Below are 17,703 nucleotides of genomic sequence, written 5' to 3' on the forward strand. Positions count from 1 at the left end.
AAATGTTTCCTGCATCTCAGATTCTACAAGCCTCAGATTAACAAAGAAGCCTTTATGTTTTTTCCAAAAGGAAAAAAACAAAAAGGTGTCACAAAGAAAATGGATCAGCAGTTTAACGGCAGCAACGGTGGAAGTATCATGATGTGGGTCGCTAATCTGAAGTTTGAGCCTGAGTGAAAGTGAACCAAAGAATCTTAGATCTGAAGGACTTTTTCTACGTTCTGCGTCGTCGCCGTTTCCGAGGCTTTTCGATGCCGTGTGCTTCCTGTCAAAGTGCTGACTCAGCGCCGCTGAGAGTGGAAGAGACCAACTGCGCTCGCAGGCTGCTCTGAGGACTTTGAATAATGGCACGAGGTACGAGCAGCTGCGGCGCCGGACGCGGGAAACCTCCGATGGTCGAACCCTGTTCTGTACAGAAAACGGTTCTTGTCACATTCTTGAGCAGCCGAGGGCCCTAGCATGCAGACTCGGCACCACATTCATTAACAGCAGAAATGATGACTGACGGGGAAAACGCTCGCCACCGCCGACTCGAGCGGAAACGTCTGGAATGTTTAGTCGGGATTAAAGTTCCTGGAAGAGTCACAGCGGGAAGCAGACAGGCAGAGTAACGTGCTGAAGGAGAGACACCGTTCAGACCAGAAACGACAGAACATCAAAAGAAACCGAAGAAAGGCGGGACTTCCTCTACAGAACCAAACAGAACCAAGGAGATCCGAAAAACGTTACTAAGCTTTAAAATTCTCCACAGAGAGGATGGAGATGGACCGACGTCGGGATCGGGAGCGCTCGTCGGTACGGATACGTCACTGGCACATGAGACAAAAACAGAGCCGTGTCGGAACCGCGACTGCAGAACCCGGACCGAGCCGCAGACCGCCCCGCACGGCCGCTTCCACAGGTGAAGAGGAGAGGAAGAAGACGATGAAGATGGGCTGGGCTGGAGCCTCCTCACACCCCAAACCTCCGCCTGAGGCCGCCGCGTTAGCGGAAGAAGCCCAGTTTCTCCCGGAGCCACTCCTCTGTCAGGTCCTCTGTGTTTCTGATCTCGAACACCTGAAACAAAAGACGAAGAGTTTGTTTCATCGTCTGATCAACTTTCACAGCGTGGATTCTGCCGTTTTCAGCCAAAATCCCCCCAAAAACCTGTGCCGTTTTAGGACGTAGTTTCTGCAGAGCGCCAGGAGTTCATTAAAAATTCACCTCTGAATTGTAGGAGGGACTATTGGTAAATATTACAAAATTTAAGTCACATTTTTTTGTGTGCTTGTATGTATGTGAAACATAAAGATGCAGTGTTTCATCCCGTTTAAATTAAATGTTTACATAAATAAGATAAAAGACATTTTCTCTATTAATTAAACGAACAACGTGACAGCGCCCCCCCCCCCCCCCCCCCCCACACACACACACACACACACACTCCGTCCTGGAACGATCCAAACAGATTGACGGTGAATTCTTCTTCCGGTTAAGCCTGTGAGGAACGTTGTGGCGAGCACAGGAAGCCGAGCGGGTCGACGCGAGGTCAGGATGTTCACTTCCTGCTTTCCCTCGTCAAAGGTCACTGACCTTAGTGAGTTCCACCGTCTGCACCAGCTTGTTCTTGCTGCCGGCGTACATCATCTGCTGCTCGGGTCTGCAGCCTGAAAAAAAAAACACAGAAGAAGTGCCAAAGCGCCGCTGTGGACTCGAACGTGCGGCGGGAGAGCCGTCTTACCCACAGGGCTGGAGAAGATGAAGCAGAGCGGGTACGACACCCGGCCGTCATCGTGCTGGTACTTGTAGCTGTAGACGATGAACGTTCAGAGCGCTAAGGACACCGTCACACAGCGATGGGAAAAGCAGTTCTGATGGATGATGGGAAATGCAGTTCTGATGGACGAGTGGAAACAGGACCAGAAGGTCTGAATTCAATCTGGATTCTTCCCAAAACCTCCGGACAAACGCTCCGAGGCCCGATGAGGGCCGAGGAATACTCTGAAAATTCCTCAAACATTTGGACTCTAACTACGGTGGCCCTGAAGTTCAAATGAACAAACTATTCAATGCAAAAACACATTTAACACATAAAAGAAAAAAGCAAAACAAAGAGGAAAAACATCAAAATAAAATTCCACCAAAATAAGAAAGTGGAAAAGTACCAGTTTCCTATTGTTTCATTTTTTAACTTTTCATGTTGATTTCTGGAAATTAATTTAGTTTTCAAAAATGTTTTAATGGGATTTTGTTTCCTAAAACGAAAAGTGGTTTCTTTTGTTTTGCTTTTTTAAAAATCTTTGTTTTTCGTGCTGAGTGATTTGTCCTTCAGGGCCACCGTACCCAACAGACTTTGAGCAGGTTTACTGCACAGGAGCACAAACAACTTCTGTTTAGGGCATGGAGGTGGGAGTGTGAGGGTGAGGGCTGCTCCCTTTTGAGAAACCTCAGATGTTTCACATCGGCAGAGTCAGGAGGCAAAGCCAGTTGGAAAATAATTTTTTTCAGCATAAATATGTTCATATTTATCAAAACTCTTCTTTAAAAATCCCATTCTGTGCTTCGACTCTGTGGATGACGGCGTGCGGACCGTTTAGGCATCAAAAGACGACGCTCCAAAAGGACGAAGACGCTTCTCCACAGCTTCATCATTTATCAAAAGGATATCTGGGCTGGCGCTCGGGAAGCTCGTCCTTCAGATCATCTGGAGAAATGTCCTGAAAGACAGAAGAGGGCGGCTCGGTTTTCTGCTCCCGTGAGAGAAGCGGGACCACCGGAGACGAGGACTCACCTCGTGCTCCTCGTCCAGAATGACCAGCTGTCTGTCCTTATCGATCTTCACTGCAGGGAAATCAACCAGTCAGTTTGGAAAAGACACAATCTGAGGAGCAACAACTGAATGTTCAGTGAGCTCTGGAGAGAGGAGCTTCTGCTTCAGACAGGAGGACCCAGGGCCGCTGCGCCGCCCGCCCTCTCGCCGCCCGCCCGCTGCGCCGCCCGCCTGTCCTTCAGACACTCCACTGACTTCTAGTCAGCTCTGAGTTTTGACTACGTTCCTGGGTTCTCCTCCTCCTCCTCGCAGACAGACCTCCCCTCCTGCCAAGAAAACCGTTGTGGCCTCCACCCTCCTCCACCCATAAACGCTGCATTTAAAGCCACTAAAACTGGATTTTCCGGGCTGAACGTCAGTCGCAGCTATTCGGTTTTGATGAAGGGTGTTTGTTCTCTTTTCGTGCTCCAGTTACCCTCCATAATGCCCCCCCACCCCCATTTTCAGTTCAGCGCGCTGAGAGGAGCCGAACGTCGATGAACATCGAGTCCCTGCAGCTCCATGTGAGGCTGGGGGTGGTGGAGAGACTCACACTATAATTTAAACCCCCCACGCTTCATGTAACTCTGCAGAGATCTGGGTGAGGGCGGCGGGACTCACTGACGATGGCCGCGTTGTTGGTCTCCTTCCGGAAGCGAAACTGCCGCAGCTTCTTCACCAGATCTTCATCCACGTCACAAACCACCAGAGACTCGCTCTGAGGAGGAGAGAAGCACATGAGCTCCAGCTGCTCCTAACGCCTCCTTCCAGGAGGAGCTCAGAAGGAGGAGGAGATCAGATCCTTACCTGCCTTCCAGGAGGAGCTCGGGAGGCAGGTAGGATCTGATCACGTGACCTTTTAGGGAAGTGGAGCTTCCAAACGTCACATGACTGTTTTCATTTTAATTTAGAGAGAAAGGAATCGCCAATCTGCTGTTCGGTGGATTCTGACCTTCCAGAAAAGTTCTACAGAACTCCAGCAGACAGACTGGAGGTCTGCTCCTTCCTAAACAGATCATGGAGTCTGGATTTCTCTGAGATCTTCTCAGATTAGGAGGAAAAATGTCTGAGAAATGTGGGTTTTATGGACAAACGGCACTCTAAAATGAAAGTTTATTCATTTTCTGGCTAAATCTGTCCCTTCCGCCTCTGACTCCAACCGGGAGCATCAGAACGCAGGTGAACGGGTACAGGATTACCGCCCCGGTGTCGGGAGGGCGCGCGGAGCGAAGTTGTCGTGACACCCGGGCAGGAAGAAGGAGGGAAATGTCGGTAGAACATGAGGAGTTAGCACGAAGCTGCAGACAGACTTGTTCAAACACATCCATGCTAGGAATCAAGCTGAAAATACACACCGACAGGAAATCACACGGACGAACCTTCAAAATAATGGTTCCTTTGATGCCTTTATATTTCAAAGAACCGTAGACAACTTTGTGCATAAAAAGAAACAATATATTTTCAGTCAAGTCAGTGATGCCAAATTAGAATAAAATAGGTTACCATTGATCTTTAATGGCTTACTTTTCAAGTACAATGAAAAAGAATTGACTGTTAGAGTTGCGTCCTTTTAATTTGAAGGCACTAGGCGGAAGTAGAGCCATTTCCATCTTAGTGCGCTTGATAGCAAAGGGTGGAAGTGATGCTAGGCTAGCAGGCTAACGCTAAACCACCTACGATCGCGCTCCCTCCTATAAAAAACAAATAAAAGACTACAAAATAAATAAATAAAAAACTTCTCTTTTGTTTGATCTTGTCCGTTGGGTCGCAGAAGTGAAAACAGCGGAAGCAGAATAACCTACCATGGTCACGGAGTTTAACAAAGAAATCCCGAGAAGCTGTAGCTGCGGTTTTGAACGGCAGGGAGGCTGACTGACGGACGGCTCGGAGCGGCGCAATTCCAGACAGACGCCCCTCCTTCCCGCCTCACTCTGCTCACTAAACCCCTTCTAAATGACAACAGTCAATAAATATGTCACATGAAATCACATTTTCAGGTTTTATACAGATTTTTAATACATAAAAACGTGTTATCATGAAAAAAAATTAATCAGGTTAATTTTAAAATGGACAAACTTTCTTGTTTGTTTACTAAACTTATGGGGAGCGCAGGAACACTTAATATTAAGTTAATTCACAAACGCACTATAGGATTCAGATTGTAAGGAAATAGAGAATAGATGTTAAATGTGAGAGGTATGTGTTGTTTGTTTCCATGACAGCTGCTGCCTGCTGCACACTTACTTCCGCCTCTGTGATCTCATACGTCATCAGTCCGGCGCATGCGCATCGTCTTTTAGGAGTTTTGAGTTTTGGAAGCTAACGCTAGCTTTCACTGCTGTTCTCCTGGTTTCCACGGCTGGATAAATCGTCGCTTTCCAGCTTTTGTTCTCCCTCTGGGATCAGCGTTACTTCCAGTAAGGTATAAAACTCAACTTTAGGCGCTTCTCGCTTTAGATGGAGAAAAAGTCAGATTAAACGAATGTTTACCAGCAGTTAGTTAGCGACTGTTGGCTAGTGGTCGAGAAGCAACTATTAAGTTTTTTACTCACAGCTGCTGTTAGACTCTAACAGTGTTGGCATTTTTAAGAGCTTTTTTGTTATAAATATTCTGTGTATAGTGAATGCGGTCAGTATAAACGTGTTAAAGTGATGTCGCAGTTGTTCTGCTGAGGTATTTGGACTTCGTCTGAATTCCTCTGTGCGTCAGAATGAGAGGATGGAAACATTTGATCCGAGCCTCTGTGGCTCTTCTTAGTCTGTAATGTTCAGTGGTTGATACTGAAAAGATGTCAAGTCAAACTGACCGCTTCTGTTTCTTCTTTTCTTGCAGATCATGGCAGATTTCTCTGTGAGTTCAAAGAATTCCCTCATGATTCCGGATGTGCTTTTGTGGGCGGGGCCTGTCATTTTACCTTTCTCTTTTTCTTGTAGCTATCAGATGCTTTAGGGGAGGACACGCCGAGCCAGGCTAAGAAAATTGGCAATACCAACCCTTCTGCTCCAACTGGAAATCCTCCTTCAAATCCAGGGTGGCCTTCTTCCGCCCCCGGCGCCCCCACCCAGCCCTCAGCCCCACTCGACTACAACAGTGGACCCTCTGGACCGGGGGCCCCGGGACCTTTCTCGTTCCCTTCAGGTCCCGGAGCTCCAGGCCAATATCCAGGACCGCTTTCAGCTCCGGGTGGCTTTCCCGCTGGTCCTGGAATACCTGGACAGTTTCCACCTGCACCAGGAGCTCCAGGCCAGTACCCCTCCGGTCCGGGAGCGCCAGGGCAGTTCCACGGGCAGTACCCCCCTGAAGCAGCCCCAGGACAGTTTCCTGGAGGTCCTGGTCCCTATCCAGCAGGGCCATATCCGTCTGGCCCCGGAGCTCCTCCTGGGCCTTACCCAAACGTGCCTTATCCCGGCGGCCAACCAGGAGGCAACGGGATGTACGGACCCGGAGGACCCGGTGCCTTCCCCCCTGCCACCAGCCCCGGATTCCCTGCATTTCCCTCAGGAGGATTTCCTCAAATGCCGCCTGGCTCCTGGGGTCCACCTGGAGGCGGCGGTTTTGGTCCCAACCCTGGTTCTTTTGGTCCCGGTCCTGCGCCCATGGGTCCGTACGGTGGGCCCCCTGCTGCTGGGGGCACGCTGGTGAGTGTTCACATTTCACAAGTTTTCCAGCACTTGCTTGTAGCGTTTGGTTTTTCGGTGTGAATCGGGTCTGGTGTCCTGTGGAGATCCTCTCTCAGAAACCGTCTCTCTCTGTGATCCAGAGGGGGTGGACTGCAGCACTCTGGTCGGGTTTAAACCACAGCTTCTGTCATTTCTGTAGTCGGTGCTCTGCTGGGGTGCGATTGAAGCACAAAGCAGCCGAGGACTTTGAAGTTCTAAATGAATGCGTTTTTTTGTTTTTCAGCCCAGATATAATCCGCCTTTTTATTGAAAAGTTGGACAAGGACGTCACTTCCAGAGTCGACATGTGGTTTGATTAGTGCTGGAATCTGAACTCAGAATAAGTTTAATCTATTTCAAGTGCAATAATTTCCTCCTGGACCTGAGTCAGCTGCATGTTTAGAATGAAAGCTGTTTTTGTCATTTTTTCTTTGAATTCATTGTGAATTTTCACAGAAATGTTTGTGTATGATAACCTGGTGTTGAAATAAAGAAAGGACAGTGATTCATAAAGGTGTTCCTGCAGGAATGTGGGCGGGGTCCAAACTTCCTTTAATGTTTAACTAAATACTTTATGGCAGAAAGCCACCTGTTATATGGGGGGGGGGGGGGGCATAAAGAGGTAAATATTCTTTTTTTTTTTAACACATTTTTACAGGCCAGTTCGGATCATTTCTCAGTTTAAATGTGTGTTTTGTGCAGATGTTGCCGTACGATCTCCCCCTTCACGCTGGAATCATGCCACGACTTCTAATCACCATCATCGGGGAGCCGGTCCCCGGGGCCAACAGGTCTGGGTTTACAGTCAGGCTCCGCCTCCGCGCGTGTTTGCCGCTCTGGCCGACCCTCATGAGCGGAATCTGCTTCTTCCAGGTTCCAGGTTGACTTCATCAAAGGTTCGGACGTCGTGTTCCACTTCAATCCTCGCTTCAACGAGCAAACGATTGTCAGGAACTCCAACCTGGGACACTGCTGGGGGCCAGAGGAGCGGGACGGGGGCTTTCCATTTGTGCAGGGACGCACCTTTGAGGTAAAACGACAGCTACAGAGACGGATGAGCAGCTTTAAGACCCTCGGTCTTCTGGGAAAAATGTGGCACTTCCAGTTTAGGATTTAAGGTTTTTCTAAACAAACGACTCGTCAGAAGAAGGTTTTCCAAAGTTCCTTCAGGAACGTCGTTACTTCCGTTTTCAATGATCCTCATGGATGCATTTTATGTGTTTTAATCTAAGGAATCCACTATTGTTGGTTTTCAAAAGTGTCTTAAAGGCTTTATTAAGTAAAAGGGACAGAAATGATCAGTTTTCTTCTTTGTTTCCCTTTCACTGTCACAAAAACAAGCAAATTGTTTTTTAGGAAAATAAAGAGAAATGAATAGGATTTACATATTTAGCAGGACTAACTGTAAAACATCTAAATGATCAGAAAACACAGACACTCCTGTGTCTCTTCTGAAATTCTGTATTTTAGTTGTTTACATTTCAGAATGTTTCCGTTGACTTGTTTTATCACAAGTGTTGTTGGGAAGTCTTAATCCCAGAGGGAATTTCCCGTCTGACTGTGCCGATGCGCTCCGGCTCTCTGGTTGCTCCCCTCAGCTGAAGATCCTGGTGGAGGAGGACTCCTTCAAAGTGGCCGTGGACGGCACCCACCTGCTGGAGTACGAGCACAGAGCGGGCGGGCTGGAGGACGTGACGCTTCTGCGAGTCACGGGAGACCTGATCCTCTACAGCGCCGCGCCCAGCATGATCTGAACCGGCCGCCGGGGAGACCGGCGCGTTTGAGCCCCGTGAGCGATCGGTGCTGGCGGGCGGCGTTCACCCCACAGCAGACGGCAACCTTTTCTCAACCCATCGAATGACTCTAAATGCACCCAAATGAGGATTTAGGTAAATTACGTCTAAATAGAAACTTTAAGGAAAAGCTAATATATATAGAATGAAATGACTGTAGTGGAAAAGCCTCCCAAACAGTGTTTTGTTTACATGTGTGATTCTTCTTCTGTTCTTTCTATGAATTTCACTTCAAGCCTTTGCTGTGCATGAACGTTTGATGCTAAAATCAATCCTGAACCCGTTTCTGCGCGATGACCATCCTCCTGAGAAAATTGGAAAACACAGAGATGGGTTCCTAAATGTGTTGCCAAAGAGGAATCGTGGACTATTTAGATTTTATAAATAAAGGAAACGACTAACAGAAACTGATTCAAGCTGTTTTATGAACTTCATGCTGCATTTCTCGACCGGCGTAAGGTAGTTTGCCATCTCTGGGTGGGTGGAGTATCCCTGCCCCAGGTGGAGGAGTTTAAATACTTTGGGGTCTTGTTCTCGAGTGAGGGAAGGCTGGAGCGTGAGATTGACAGGCGGATCAGAGCGGCGTCCGTAGTCATGCGGTCGCTGTATCGGTCTGTTGGTGAAGAGAGAGCTGAGCCAGAAAGCAAAGCTCTCGATTTACCGGCCAATCTTCGTTCCAATACTCACCTATGGTCATGAGCTCTGTGTCATGACCCAAGAACCAGGTCCCGAACACAGGCGGCTGAAATGAGCTTCCTCTGCAGGGGGCTGGACGCTCCCTTAGAGATGGGGGGAGGAGCTTGGTCACCCGCGGGGAGCTCGGAGTAGAACCGCTTCTCCTCCACATCGAAAGGAGCCAGTTGAGGTGGCTCGGGCATCTAGTCCGGATGCTTCCTGGACGCCTCCCTGGAGGGGTGTTCCGGGCATGTCCCACTGGGGGGAGGCCCCAGGGAAGACCCAGGACACGCTGGAGAGACTACGTCTCTCAGCTGGCTCCAGAGGAGCTGGAGGAAGTGGCGGGGCGAGGGAAGTCAGGGCATCTTCTTAGACTGCTGCCCCCGCGACCCGGTCATGGATGAACGGAGGAAGATGGATGGATGCTGCATTTCTGCTTTTCTTCCTCAGACATCACCTTCCAATTCTATATTGTTAATCTGAGATGAATCTGGGGATTTTTCACTTTTGTGTCACTGTTGAAGCCTCAGAAAAATCGGATCAGAACCAAACCTACACAGATGAACTCTTTCTATGCAGGAACATCTAGAATGGAAAAAAATGTTAAAAAGCAAATTCATTTTTCATGGAAATGTGCAGCAAAACTTTCGGTCTGAGTTTATTCATCTGGAAAATCCTAAAAGAACAGTTTGTAAAGTTCTGAGAGCAACATTTTCCACTTAAGGTGACTCTTTCACTGAAAATAAAAATGCACCAATGTCCATGAGGCTTTCAAATGTTAGAATTTAAAAAACTTTAATTTTAATCAAAATATTTAAACAACAATAATAATCTGACTTTTTTACTCCTGTCAATCATATATATATATATATATATATTATATATATATATATATATATATATATATATATATATATATATATATATATATATATATATATATATTCCTTATAGCTAATTTTCCACTTTTCAGGTGAAGGTGAACATGGTTTTTGGAAAATTTACATCAAAACTAGATTTAATAAATCAGTATTGAGATTCAAGAAACGTGTTCAACAAATATAATTTGCATGTGTTTTTACAATGAGGCCAAAAGAAATTCTTTAATTATTTGTGCTTTTTTAGGGTTTATGGATCCTGTTTTTTTTTTTAACTCTAAGGCGGATTATTAAAAAGAAAAAAATGCATGAGAATAAAGTTGTAAAATGATGGGAAAAGTCAAGCATTTGTGAGAAAAAAGTCAATTTTTCAGGAAGAAAGTTAAGCTTTTTTAATGTTCTATTAAACCTTTAAAATGTTTTAACAAAGTTAAATAACTGATTTATGTTGCAGACAGTCCAGAGAAATCGGATGGATAACGCACTGAATATCAATGAATCTGCTTTATTTTATGTAAATGTACCACTTTATTTAAAAAAAAATGAACATTTTCCTTGTAAAATAAGATTTTTTAAACTCAAACTCATGTTTTTTCGTCCTTAAATTTGCATTTTTTTTCCTTATAATTTCTCGACTTTATTCTCGTATATTTATATTTTTTGTTTCCTTCTACGCTTAGTCGTAAAACTCAAAATATCTTGGATAGCATTTACATTAAAAGCTGAATTTTTAATGATAATATTGGCTAATAAACAAATGTTAATGTTTGAACGTATTTGGGTTTAGAACTTGCCAAAACAGGAAGTCCACTTTAAAACCCTTTCAAGGAATTACTCAGAAAACGGTTTGGAATTCCTGGAAACTGTTGTTCTTTTTTTTTAATGAGGATATTAAAACAACTGAGCATCTATTCTTTGAATGTTATTACTTTAATGCCTTTTGGGATGATATACAGTAGTGGCTCCTCCCAAAGATTCCATGTTTAGCAGACTTTTCTATTAAGGACATCATTTATGGGTTTATTTTAGATAACAAAACCACAGAAATTTTCTTATGTTATAATTATCCTGGGTAAATTCAATATACACAAATGTCGATTCCTTAAACTCAAACCATATTTTTTCACATTTTACAAAAAAAGTTTGCTTTTATTTTTCATCCGTAAACTTCATAAAAAAAACTTGCTATGTAATTTATGGCTTTTTGAAAACCCATAAGTTAATAATCATTCTAATGCCCATGTATCCCCCTTTTTTTGGTGCTTTAATCTTATTTTATTTAAGTTTGTATTTTTTTGTTATTGTATATTCGTTTACTTAATTTTTGTCATTGTTTACGTTTTTCTTTGTCTAATCCAAATATAATTTGATGGGCACCTTGTACAACTGCCACAAATATTGTAAACCTCAAGTTTGACGGAGCTCTTTGACGCTGGATTGGACTCTGAGCGGCGGTTCCGCCCCCGTAAACACTCCTCTGTTGCGTCATTTCCGGTTTTCCGAACTTTCGATCGTGTCAGTTCAAAGGTCGTCCTGCAGTTCCTCCTCTGACCGTTGGGGGTCAGTGAAACTATGAGTTCCGTCTGGACCGGAGCATCAAAATCGAAACTTTCAATGAGTTAAACTCTAGATAAATAGTTTGCCCCCCCTCGTCCACTTTCTCCCCGGCTTGTTTTAATTGACAGTCGGGACAATGAACGGCTCGTTGAACTCGCCCACCGACCCGGTGAACATAACGCTGAAACGGGGACCGACAGGTAAGACCTCGGTTCGCAGTTAGCGGTTTCCCTGCTTTACCAGGAGTCCGGCTGTCAGCACGCGGAAGCTAAAGCTAATCTGAGAAGAGGGTCCGTCCAGCCTTGAGCTGCCCGCGTGAGGGTTGTGGATCGGTCCCGGAAGTCAGTAAGAAACGTTCAAAACTATTGACCCTTCGTGAAAAAGACTGCAGGTTTCTGGTCTGAAGGAAGATAACGGGCAGTCTTGTGAACCGATGGTTGTGTCCGAATCCCGTCCCTACGCACTATATAGTGCACTATTTGTGCGTTCGCCATTTTGTAGTGCTGTCTACAATTCCAAAACCCAGAGCCCTAGATATTTCCCAGAAGTCTCTGTGAAAAACCAGTGTGCATCGATGCTCACTAAATCGGCGAATATAGACCACAATGCATTGCGTTGGAACAACTTTTGCCATGTATTTATAATGTGTGTGTTTTTTTAACTAAACCATTAATGTTTTTATCTTCAGAAGACAGTGGACTCATAGGCTGTGTCCGAATTCCCACCCTAACCCCTAAACTGCTAAAAAATTAGACTATGTAGTGCCCTGAATTTTAAAAGTAATTCAGATATCAGGCGCACTACTTTTTTTATTAAACGGCAGATATGACGTCATCGATTTCACAAAGTTAAAATCTAACTAATATGAGCATTCTACGACGATTATTTAAGAGTCCGCTGTCTTCTGAAGATAAAACGTTGATGGTTTATTAATAAAAAGAAATTTAGATAAATCTTTTTGGCGAAAGTTGTTCCGACACAATGCATTGTGGTCTATAATGGCCGATCTAGTGAGCATTGATGCACACTGGTTTTTTAGGGCACTGGATTTTTGAATCGTAGATTCAGACAGCACTACAAAATGGTGAACGCCCTATATAGTGAGTAGGGAAGGAATTCAGACACAGCCATAAGTAAGCAACGCAAAACGCTCACATCAATTAGATATTAACTTCGTGAAATCGATGAAAAAAAAAAGTAGTGAGCATGGTGTCTGAATTGCTTTTAAAATCCAGGGCACTGCATAGTACTGCACTATCTAGTTTTTTAGTAGTTAGGGCGGTGATTCGGACATGGCCCCAGTCTCAAGTTTCCCGTTGTAGGACCCCCCCACGCGTGGACGTCCCCGTTGGTTGTGCTCCTGTACTTTGATCAGCTGTTGTTGCAGATCTTCTGCTCTGGTCCTCAGGTCTGGGCTTCAACATCGTGGGAGGAGTGGACCAGCGGGACGCCATGAATGACAGCGGCATCTACGTGTCCAAGATCAAAGAGGACGGAGCGGCGGCGCTGGACGGGAGACTCCAGGAGGGAGACAAGATCCTCTCTGTAATCCACGCTGTCTATTTATGGGATGGAGTTATTGTTCAGAGAGAAGAATTATGGAAACTATCTTCTGTATTATTGCCCCTTTGAGAGAAAACGCCCTGCCACAAACCCGCCAAAATGTGACGATTTTCACATTTTTTCACAATGTTAGAAAAACTTGTTTGAGGTTAAGTCTAAATCCACAAGCAGAGTTTTATTGACCTTTGACCTCAGGAAGAGGCTGTCATCTTGAATTTAAAAACAAAACCTTTGGTACCTTCTACCAATTTGAACTACTGGAGATTTCTGTCCATCACCTCCTAACTCCTGGAGCTTTACTAAAACGCTACTGTTGTTTTTAAAGTTTATAGATTTTTGACGACGTTAGTGGCGTGACGAGCTCGCAAAAGTGGCGGCCCCCGTTGCTTACGCACCTTTTACCAGAACGTTGGGAAAATTTAATACATAAATCAGCTAAACCTGAACGAAACAACATAAAATATGAATATATTAGCAGTGTCGGCGTGGTAACAAAAAAAAACTCAGTTGCTAAGGAGATCCCCAAATATTACTTTAGCAGATTCTTCTAAAAGTTACATCAATCTGTTCGTCACCTCCAGACGACCAAAAAATAAAATGGTTGCTATGGAGATAAAACCAACAGAAAAGAGTTTTTTTTTCATGAATGAGGGCAGGAGCGAAGGGGAGAGTGAGGGGGTTGTAGCTGCCACTCAGCCTGTGAGGGCGGGGTCGGAGGGTGGCGGCGAGGGCGGGTAGCGGCCAGCCAACGCCGCTCACAGCTTTGATTTCAGTTTGGTTTCTGAGCCTTCTGCATTGGCGATCCCCCTCTCTCATTCGTTTTTGTGTGACGCAGATAAACGGGACCAAGCTGGAGAACATGGCGCACCGACAGGTGGTGAACATTTTCAGGTGTGCGGGGAACCAGGTGGAGCTGCACGTTTTGAAGAGGCCAAAAGAGGATGTGAGTGTTTTTCTGACCCGGAAGTTTACTCTGATGTTCGGTTGGAGAGAGAAGAGTCTAAAGGTTTTTTTTGTTCTCTGTGTTTTTAATCAAGTAGTTGCAGAAATACGTACAAACCAAACCAAAGATGTGATCGCTTTAGTGTTGTGAAAGATCTTTTTCAGAAACACAAAACCCTACAGCCGTTTCTCTAACCATCTCTGCGTTCTGAAAAGGTTTTATTTTGAAAAAAAACATTTATTTTGTTGGCGTTTGACCAGAATGTTCATTACTCTGTGCAGAAAAACAGGCGGCTTTGATTTTGAGGCTGCTCACAAACTGAGCATGAAAACAGGAAATACTTTGTAACAAGATCTTATTTTGGCGGGTCTGAGCAGCTAACATGTGAGCATCTCGCTAACATTTCCCAGCATAGATGAGACGTTCAAACCAGAAATGGGACCAGAACTCGCTTCCTATGTGAGAAGTTTTATCATAAGTTATCTTTCAGTTATCGACACCAAACTTTACAGAAGTATAGCTGACTGTGTCTGACTGTTTCCTGAATATTTATTTGAATTTCTCGAGCTGAGAGCAGCTTTGAGCTTCAAACACGTTATTCTAGTCTTTTATTCTGGAAACCTCAGTTGCAGCTTTAGCAGACGGGGGTCTGTGCCCTTCTGTCTTCAGGTTTACTGCATATCAGGTGATGAGATGAGGATCTCTTTGCCTTTGAAACAGTCATTTTGTACTTGATGACATTGGTGGAGGATGTGATGAAGGGGCTCCTGGAAACCGTGACGAGTCTAACGCAGACGTTTGTGGATGAGGTGTGACCTGTGACCTCGGCTGATTCTGGACGTCCTCTGTCTTACAGTGGACCCGTCACAGACCTGCACCTGCAGGATGGACGCCTTCGGCCCTGCCCGTCCTGGGATTTCTGCTGGCGCTCTCCGCTTGTGCGGTGCTCGTGGTCCGAAGGATCCGGTCTTCTAACTGACGTAAACACAGAAAAACGTAGCTTAACGCCAAAGAAGTGAATGAAGGACCAGCGTCTGAACCGTAGAGGCTTTTCTTCCCTTTAGCAGGTGATCGTGTCGCCAACGAGTCTCTCCGACTTTTACCTATCTGTGATTAACTGTAGCTTCTGGATAGCTCCTCCCACGCGAGTCACGCTCGCCTCCCGCCGATGAATGTGTGGCGTGAGGAGGGACGCATGTGAATATTCCAGCGGCGGAGCTGAGATCCGCTTGTGAACCGCCAGACTCTTGTGGGAGGGGCTTAAAGTGAGGGAAACGCCTCCAGCGTCTCAGCTCCGTTCACGCTCAGACGTAGATCTGATCCGTCTGCCCTCTGAGCAGATCTCCATCGGGTCTTCAGGAGAACCCGATCCTTTCAAACCCCGACATTCAGGCTCTGTCAGCAGGTTCTTCCTCAGATTCCCTCCTGGTTTCAGACTTCAGACCCAGACTGCTGCTCCTGCAGACACAAAGGAAACAGAATCGGTGGAAAAAATCTCAGAGGTTTGCACTTGATGGATTTCCTCCAGCAGCAGGACAGGAGAGCTGAAGTTCACTTCCTGTAAATCTGTTAACGTGACGCTCTGGCATCAGAAAGGTTCGCAGATGAAGTCCGCTCTGTTGATTGAAGTGTTTCAGGTCCCGAAGCCCATTTCCTGTCAGATGTTTTTCCCCTTTCGTGTCCAAAGCCTGGCTTAAGGCGGCGTCTTTCTTCGTGAACATGGCGGTCGTTAAGGATCTCACAGAGAACACTGATGTCTGCCTGCCTCTGTGGAAACATGACAGTGTTTGTTGTGACGAAGCACAGAAGGCCAAAGAGGACCTGCATCTTTGAGCAGATGTAATGTTTGCATTCCAAAATAAAAGCACTGGTCTCCAATGAAAAAGTTTTTTTTTTTTTAAGACAGAATGAAAAAATTGTGATTAAAAAATAAATGATGCAGCAGTTGAAAGTGAAAGGGCTGTGGGGTTTTCTTTCAGCAGTGTTCTTATAGAATAAAATTAGATTTATAGGAATAAGTAGGAGGAAGATTTGACAGCAATCTTTAAATGTTATTTATAACCTGGAGCTGCTTCGTCTTCATGAATCACATCAAAACCCATAGATTCCTTTGGAGCCTCATCAGCCTCTGTCTAGTCATCTCCTTTGGAGAGTCAGGAAGGTGTTTAGGCTTGTAGATCAGAGGAGAAAAAAGAAACGTTGATACTTGAATCTGGTGTGGAATCAGAACACAGATGGATCTAAATTCCACCTTTATGCTAGAGAAAATGCATAATCTAGCCACAGGGGTTGCAAGCCAGTTGCCTCTGTGCCGGTCCCAAGCCCGGATAAATAGAGAGGGTTGCGTCAGGAAGGGCATCCGGCGTAAAAATTGCCAAAATAACCATGCGAATCATCCACAACACTTTAGACATACCGGATCGGTCGAGGCCCGGGTTAACAACGACCGCCACAGATGCTGTTAACCTACAGGGTGTCGGTGGAAATTTGACTACTGTTGGTCGAAGAAAGAGGGGAGGCAGAAGGGTCCGTGGCCAGAGAGAGAAGGGAAAAGGCAGGAACATAGGTTTGAGAATAGGGACTCTTAACGTTGGCACAATGACAGGGAAAGGCAGAGAGCTGGCAGACATGATGGAGAGAAGGAAGGTAGATGTACTGTGTGTGCAGGAGACAAGGTGGAAGGGCAGCAAGGCACGTAGTATTGGAGGAGGATACAAACTGTTCTATCATGGTGTTGATAGGAAGAGAAACGGGGTAGGAGTGATTCTGAAGGGGGAGTTTGTAAACAGTGTTCTAGAGGTGAAAAGAGTCTCAGACAGGATGATGAGCCTAAAGTTAGAAATTGAAGGGGTGATGGTGAATGTAGTCAGTGGGTATGCGCCACAGGTTGGCTGTGAGTTAGAAGTGAAGGAGAGATTCTGGAGTGAGTTGGATGAGGTCATAGAGAGTATCCCCAGAGGAGAGAGAGTTGTTATTGGAGCAGACTTTAATGGGCATGTTGGTGAGGGCAACAGAGGTGATGAGGAGGTGATGGGTTTGGTGTGAAGGAAAGGAATCTGGAGGGACAGATGGTGGTGGACTTTGCAAAGAGGATAGAAATGGCTGTAGTCAACACTTACTTCCAGAAGAGAGAGGAACATAGAGTGACATACAGAAGTGGAGGTAGGAGTACCCAGGTGGACTACATCCTATGTAGACGAGGTCATTTGAGAGAGGTTAATGACTGCAAAGTGGTGGTAGGAGAGAGTGTAGCCAGACAGCACCGCATGGTGGTGTGTTAGATGACTCTGGAGGTCAGGAAGAAGAAGATAGGGAAAACAGAAAAGAAGACCAAGTGGTGGAAGCTACAGAATGAAGAAACTTGTGAGGAATTTAGGCAGAAGTTGAGACAGGTCCTGGGTGGTCAGGATGAGCTTCCAGAGGACTGGGAAACTACAGCAGAGATTATCAGGGAAACAGGTAGGAAGGTGCTAGGTGTGTCATCTGGAAAGAGGAAAGACGGTAAAGACACTTGGTGGTGGAATGAGGAAGTACAGGAATGCGTCCAGAGGAAGAGGTTGGCTAAAAGGAAGTGGGATGTAGAAAGGACTGAGGAAGGTAGACAGGAGTACAAGGAAGCGCAGCGTAGAGTGAAGAGAGAGGTGGCAAAGGCCAAACAGAAAGCTTACGATGAGCTATATGACAGGTTAGACACAAAGGAAGGAGAGAAGGACTTGTACAGGCTAGCCAGACAGAGAGACAGAGATGGGAAGGACGTGCAACAGATAAGGGTGATTAAGGACAGAGATGGAAGGTGCTAACAACCCAGGAGAGTGTACAGAAAAGATGGAAGGAGTATTTTGAGGA

At 45.6% G+C, this 17,703-nt stretch overlaps 3 protein-coding genes and 1 long non-coding RNA gene across 6 annotated transcripts; 2 read left to right on the top strand and 2 right to left on the bottom strand.

The window, feature by feature from the left end:
- Positions 1-638: 638 nt before the first annotated feature.
- Positions 639-4,720, bottom strand: gmfb (glia maturation factor beta). Its single transcript, XM_023951708.1, has 7 exons — positions 4,591-4,720; positions 3,410-3,506; positions 2,771-2,820; positions 2,647-2,696; positions 1,721-1,803; positions 1,573-1,646; positions 639-1,056 (listed from the first exon to the last, which is right to left on the bottom strand). The coding sequence occupies exons 1-7, from the start codon at positions 4,591-4,593 to the stop codon at positions 985-987; spliced, it is 429 nt and encodes a 142-aa protein (XP_023807476.1). The 5' UTR covers positions 4,594-4,720; the 3' UTR covers positions 639-984.
- A 345-nt stretch (positions 4,721-5,065) lies between these two features.
- LOC101161201 (galectin-3) lies at positions 5,066-8,648 on the top strand. 3 transcript variants are annotated; one of them, XR_002292905.2, is made up of 7 exons: positions 5,066-5,210; positions 5,622-5,639; positions 5,723-6,427; positions 7,151-7,239; positions 7,322-7,478; positions 8,047-8,337; positions 8,478-8,648. XR_002292905.2 is itself a non-coding variant. In XM_011490051.3 (6 exons), exons 2-6 carry the CDS (start codon positions 5,625-5,627, stop codon positions 8,200-8,202), a joined length of 1,122 nt encoding a protein of 373 aa, XP_011488353.1. In that variant the 5' UTR covers positions 5,066-5,210; positions 5,622-5,624; the 3' UTR covers positions 8,203-8,648. The 3 variants fall into 3 exon arrangements, 2 of the variants coding, with proteins under 2 accessions (XP_011488353.1, XP_004082126.1); XM_011490051.3 differs by having other exon boundaries at positions 8,047-8,648; XM_004082078.4 differs by having other exon boundaries at positions 5,067-5,205; positions 8,047-8,648.
- Position 8,649: 1 nt separating this feature from the next.
- On the bottom strand, positions 8,650-9,049 carry LOC110017496. Its single transcript, XR_002292912.1, has 2 exons — positions 8,929-9,049; positions 8,650-8,854 (listed from the first exon to the last, which is right to left on the bottom strand). It is a non-coding gene; the product is annotated as an uncharacterized LOC110017496 (long non-coding RNA).
- A 2,265-nt stretch (positions 9,050-11,314) lies between these two features.
- Positions 11,315-15,742, top strand: synj2bp (synaptojanin 2 binding protein). Its single transcript, XM_011490052.3, has 4 exons — positions 11,315-11,551; positions 12,760-12,896; positions 13,750-13,857; positions 14,714-15,742. The coding sequence occupies exons 1-4, from the start codon at positions 11,488-11,490 to the stop codon at positions 14,834-14,836; spliced, it is 432 nt and encodes a 143-aa protein (XP_011488354.1). The 5' UTR covers positions 11,315-11,487; the 3' UTR covers positions 14,837-15,742.
- Positions 15,743-17,703: the final 1,961 nt, after the last annotated feature.

The sequence above is a fragment of the Oryzias latipes genome, chromosome 22 (assembly GCF_002234675.1).
Source record: "Oryzias latipes chromosome 22, ASM223467v1".
In the NCBI taxonomy this organism is placed as follows: domain Eukaryota; kingdom Metazoa; phylum Chordata; class Actinopteri; order Beloniformes; family Adrianichthyidae; genus Oryzias; species Oryzias latipes.

Bases quoted from the DNA above. Each gene is read 5' to 3' on its own strand.
- LOC101161201 (XM_011490051.3), top strand. The intron at 7,240-7,321 runs GTCTGGGTTTAC...TGCTTCTTCCAG, and splicing joins CCGGTCCCCGGGGCCAACAG to GTTCCAGGTTGACTTCATCA. The intron at 7,479-8,046 runs GTAAAACGACAG...TGCTCCCCTCAG, and splicing joins TGCAGGGACGCACCTTTGAG to CTGAAGATCCTGGTGGAGGA.
- gmfb (XM_023951708.1), bottom strand. The intron at 2,821-3,409 runs GTGAGTCCCGCC...ATTTCCCTGCAG, and splicing joins CAACAACGCGGCCATCGTCA to TGAAGATCGATAAGGACAGA. The intron at 1,057-1,572 runs GTCAGTGACCTT...CTTTTGTTTCAG, and splicing joins AGACGGTGGAACTCACTAAG to GTGTTCGAGATCAGAAACAC.
- synj2bp (XM_011490052.3), top strand. From the start codon at position 11,488: ATGAACGGCTCGTTGAACTCGCCCACCGACCCGGTGAACATAACGCTG. The intron at 11,552-12,759 runs GTAAGACCTCGG...TCTGGTCCTCAG, and splicing joins GCTGAAACGGGGACCGACAG to GTCTGGGCTTCAACATCGTG. The intron at 13,858-14,713 runs GTGAGTGTTTTT...TCTGTCTTACAG, and splicing joins TGAAGAGGCCAAAAGAGGAT to TGGACCCGTCACAGACCTGC.